The following is a 5452-nucleotide window of genomic DNA, read 5'->3' as shown; positions in this document are numbered from 1 at the left end:
ACTCTTTCCTCTTGCTAATGTATATAATTCAGATTTTAACTTAAGTAACTACTTTTTCAGAAAACACTTCCCTGAGGACTTCCTTTCACAATTAAGTCAGGTACTTCTTTGTGTTTCCATTGCATCCCATGATTAATACTATGGTAGCACTTAGAGTACTGCATTGACATTATTGATTGATATGTTGCCTCTACTATTCAGCTGAATCATTTCGAAGGCAGGGGCTTTTAAAAATTTACTGTCGTAAATTTTCACTACCACCCACTACAGTCCCTGGTTCATAGTAGAAGTTCAATTATTATTTGTTAAATGAAAAAATTAATGAATTAATGTATAATAAGTTAAATTTAAAATGCAGGTTACACAGCCATATATACCATGATGTCCACTTTGTTTTAAAAGGAATTTGTATACACATATGCACTAGAGCGTGTCACTTAGATGAAATATCAGCTATAATTCAATCAACTAGATCCCTGAAGCTTTTCACCCTGGAAACACTATATAGAGTGGCCCGTATGAGAAGCAACTTGATTGCAAATCACTGCCTGCCCTTGTAACTTTCCATTCAAGACTGGTATTTTTGTTTCTTTTTTCATTCTATTTTACAACCTAAGTCATATATCTCTCCTGATCAGCAATTTGATATGGGTCTTTTATTGTACCTATGTTTCATCTGCTTTGGAAAATAACTTCCTAGGACTCTCCAGAGTGAATTTTGTGCTTGCTGTGTAGTCTGCATGGAAGGTTGGGCTATTCCAAACATGCCCTATAAATGTGGTGAAAATCTGTTCACCTCTCTTTGTGTAATGCAATAATAGAAAAACCAAAATGTAATTTTATTGCTATAGATTGGCATTAAAAAAAGATATGTATAGTTGTTAGAGCAGTAGTATTATGGGTGATTTATCCCCTCTTTATATGTTTTGCTGTTTTCTACATTTTATCTGAGTATGTATTAGTTTTATAATAAGAAAAAATGTTTCTAATTTTGTTATTATGGAAAATTTATATGCAGTATATAAACTCTCTCTGGTGCACAGTCTGTGAGTTTAGACCTTGTATACAGTTGTGTAACAGCCACCACCACAGTCAGATATAGAACAGTTGTGCTCATCCTACACTGCCCTGCCCCCAGTCCCTCATAACCATGGATGTGTCTTTTTCCCTCTATGATTGTGCCTTTCTCAGAATGTCATATAAATAAAATCATAGAGTGTGCTGCCTTTTGAGGTTGGCTTATTTCATAGAACATAATGCATTTGTGATTCATCTGTGTTGTGTGTTTATCATTAGTTTTTTTTTTTATTCCATTGTATGTGACTGACTTTATTAGAAAGTGCCAACTCATTTTTCCAAGTGGCTGTACATGTGCATTCCCACCAGCAGTTAGTGAGAGTTCTGGTTGTTCTGCACCCTTGATAGCACTTGGTATTGTCACGATTTTTTTTTCTCTCTTAATAAGTATGTAGTAGTATTTCCTTGTGGTTTTAATTTATATTTTCTCTCATGACTAATGATGGCGAGTGTCATTTCATTTGCTTATTTGCCAACTGTATATCTTCTTTGACGAAGGTCCATTCAGATATTTTGCTCATTTTTAAATTGGGTTGTTTGGGGGGGGTTATTGTTGAATTTTGAGAATTTTTAATTTATTCTGGGCACAAATCTTATGTTGGATATGTGATTTGCAAATGTTTTCTCCAAGTCTGTGGATTGTCCCTCTCCTGAGAGCGACTTTTGCAGAGCAGAAGTTTCTAATTTTGATGAAGTTCAATATATAATTTTTTTTCTTTTATGATGTGCTTTTGGTGTTATATGTGAGAAATCTTTGCTAACCCAAAGTCACAAAGATTTACTTCTATGTTTTCTTTTAGGAGTGCTATAATTTTATTTATCTATCTATTTATTTTTATTGAAGTATAGTTGATGTACAATATTATATGTTACAGATGTACAGCATAGTGGTTCACAATTTTTAAATGTTATGCTCCATTTATAGTTATTATAAAATATTAGCTGTATTCCCAGTGTTGTACAATATATCCTTGTAGCTAATTTTATGCGTAATAGTTTATACCTCTTAACCCCCTCCCCCCTTCCCTCCTCCCACTGGTAACCCTTCCCCCTTTCTTCTCCCCACTGGTAATTACTAGTTTGTTTTCTATATCTGTGAGTCTGCTTCTTTTTTGTTATATTCACTAGTTTCTTGTATTTTTGAGATTCCACATATAAGTGATATCATGCAGTATTTGTCTTTCTCCGTCTGACTTCTTTCACGTAGCATAATACCCTCCAAGTCCATCTGTGTTGTGGCATATGGCAAAATTTCATTCCTTTTTGTGGCTGAGTAGTCTCCCATTGTATGTATGTGTATACATGTATACACACACACACACACACACACACACACCATATCTTTATTCATCTGTTGATGGACACTTAGGTTGCTTCCATATTTTGACAATTGTAAATAATGTTGCTATGAACATTGGGGTGCATGTATCTTTCTGAATTAGTGTTTTTGGGTTTTTTTTGATATATACCCAGGAGTGGAATTGCTGGGTCATATGGTAGTTCTATTTTTAGTTTTTTGAGAAACCTCCATACTGTTTTCCACAGTGGATGCACCAATTTACATTCCCACCAACAGTGCACAAGGGTTCCCTTTTCTCCATATCCTTCCCAGTGTTTGTTATCTGTATTCTTTTTGACAGTAGCCATTCTCACAGGTGTGAGGTGATATCTCACTGTGGTTTTGATTTTCATTTCCCTGATTATTACTGATTTGAACATCTTTTCATGTGCCTGCTGGCCATCTGCATTTCCTCTTTGGAAAAATGCCTATTCGGGTCTTTTGCCCATTTTTAAATCAAGTTGTTTGTTTGTTTGTTTGTTTTGATGTTGAGTTGTAAGGGCTGTTTTTATATTTTGGATGTTAACCCCTTATCAGTCATATCATTTGCAAATATTTTATCCCATTTGGTAGGTTGTGTTTTTGTGGTTTCCTTTGCTGTGCAAAAGCTTCTAAGTTTAATTAGGTTCTGTTTGTTTATTTTTGCTTTAGGAAACAGATCAGAAAAAAATAATTGCTATGATTTATGTCAAAGAGTATTCTACCTATGTTTTCCTCTAGGAGTTTTATGGTTAATTGTCTTACATTTAGGTCTTTAATCCATTTTGAGTTTATTTTTGTATATGGTGTTAGAGAATGTTTTTTGCCTTTTCTATTGTGCAGAAAAGAGTTAAATATAGCAGGCCTGAGGCTATTATCATTAGAAAAGCCTGCTTTCAAGTTTGGCCCTTGGCTGACATCTGGGAATATGGCTTTTGAAACACTCCCCAAATGATGAAGTTATTTTGCCTTATATCTGAACTGAACACCTGCTTTCCTTCTGGGAGTCTGGAATTTTGGTAGTTGTAGTTAGGCAGGGAATGCCTACGTGACCAGCCCCCAGGAAAACCTTGAACTCTGGAATCTTAAATGTGCTTTTCTGGCAGAAATATTGTACACACATCGCTGCATTTTTGCTGCTGGAGGGAGTATGCACTCTTGTGTGAACCCTCATGGGAGGGAGAGAGCATGGAAAGCCTGCAAATGGATTCCTCTAGTCTTTGACTACTGTGCCTTTTCCCCACACTGGTTTGGCTATGTGTCCTTACTGTGCTGTTGTAATGATTCCTAGCTGTGACTGTAACTTTAGGTTTAGTCATTTGAGTCCTTCCAGCAAATCACTGAACCTCTAGTAGGTGGTCTTGGGGACCCCTAAACACATACAAATTTTCGAATAAAGGAAAGATGGTATTGCTTAAATTATATAAAGTGAACAATAGACTAAGGGGTAAATTTGTTAAGTTTGTAAATTTTGAAGTAATGAATTATTCTACCTTTGTTCTCTTTCAAATATTACACCAGGGCCAGTGTCCCTATTATCCTTATGGAGTAATAGAATCAATACTGCCAATTCCAGAAAACATCAGGAATTTGCTGGACGTTTGAACTCTGTTAATAACAGAGCTGAGTTATATCAACATCTTAAAGAGGAAAATGGGTTTGTATTCATTACTGTAGAAATTAGTTTTGTTAATTGCCTTATAGTAAGTTTAAAAAAATAAACACTGCTTGTTTGTTGTGTTCAGCAATTTTTTTTATTACTTATAATAACTTTTATTACTTATAATATTATGGACTCATACATGTTACTTATGAAGAGAAAAATATTACCTTCTTTGATTCTTGGTACTTGTAAAAGACCTGATATTATTGATCATAACCATGAATGTTCATTAAACATCATAGAGGGAAAAATTGTAGAGAAAACGTAGTATGCAACACTGACTCTTGTATAAAATAACAAGGAGAAAATATTTTCCTAGTAAGTAATACAATATTAGGAATATTGATTTTAATTGAATAAACCTAAAATCTAAAAATAATTGAAGATTTATTAGAATAAATCTAAAATAATTTAAATGGTTATTTTAATCTTTTTTGGAAGAAATTCTCTTAAAATTGTATTGATAAAGGAATTCGTTTAGTGGAAGAGGAAATAAATCCTTGTCAAAATGGAAGAGATTTTTTTCCTTAGTTTTGCCTGGAGCAGTATAGTGGAAAAAAACCAGTGGCCTTTGAAATGAAAGCTTGGGGAAGTCATGTAATCTCTCTGGGCCTGCCTCAATTTTCACTCATTTGCAAAATGAGGAAGTTAAACTAACCAGGGGGAACCCTAACTTTAGTCATTTTCTAAAGTGCTTACATTCTTCTCTTCTATGACTATATTAAATTTTAATTTCATTTAATAGTTAGATAAGGAGAAAAAATATTGGTAGTTAATGAATGTTTTATTTTACCAACTCATTTTTTTCCTCCTGTTTTCAGAATGGAGACAACAGAAAATGGAAAAGCCAGCCGGCAGTGAAGAGTGACTTGAGCAACTGAATTTAGTATATTGCATAAATATTTTGGATGGAATTTGATATAAGAACTTTTACAGCAAGATTGTATAGATATGTTGCCTGGACTGGTTTTTACATTTTTAAAATATTTCAACTAACTTTATCTTTTTTGTATTAATTGTAAAATTAGCACATATGTCAGAAATATACATTTGTCCTCCCAAATTAAACAAATTTATTTTATGGTAAAGGGTGTTCCCTCTGGAAATGTTTTTTAAAAAATTCTTAGGCTTCTCTTTGCCAAATAAAACTCTTAAAATATCTGAAATGCAAAATATCGGAGTATTCCTTTAGGAAAAATATAATATTCATATAATGGCTGACAATTTTAAGAAATTTTAACAGAATTTGGGTGAGATTTACGTTTAATATAAAATATTGCCTATGAACCTGCAGCATATGCAGTGCTTTTCCAAGAAATAATGTTTTTCTGTTTATTTATTTTGTATTTTAATTTAAGTTGTTTTGTGTGTGTGTTGCCTACTTAAAAGCAGAG

General features: G+C 33.4%; 1 protein-coding gene across 2 annotated transcripts in view; it reads left to right on the top strand.

The window, feature by feature from the left end:
- The window catches only part of INTS13 (integrator complex subunit 13), a 32500-nt gene extending 27269 nt beyond the window's left edge, over positions 1 to 5231 (top strand). For both annotated transcript variants that reach the window (XM_007446284.1, XM_007446285.1), the window contains 2 exons: positions 3917 to 4052; positions 4880 to 5231. In XM_007446284.1, coding sequence (XP_007446346.1) covers positions 3917 to 4052; positions 4880 to 4919 — 176 coding nt within the window. In that variant the 3' untranslated portion in view covers positions 4920 to 5231. The remainder of the gene's footprint in view (positions 1 to 3916; positions 4053 to 4879) is intronic.
- Positions 5232 to 5452: the final 221 nt, after the last annotated feature.

This window comes from Lipotes vexillifer, unplaced genomic scaffold (genome assembly GCF_000442215.2).
Source record: "Lipotes vexillifer unplaced genomic scaffold, Lipotes_vexillifer_v1.1 scaffold477, whole genome shotgun sequence".
In the NCBI taxonomy this organism is placed as follows: Eukaryota; Metazoa; Chordata; class Mammalia; order Artiodactyla; family Lipotidae; genus Lipotes; species Lipotes vexillifer.
Note: the sequence above shows the minus strand (reverse complement) of the source record. Positions and strands in the feature narration are given on the sequence as shown.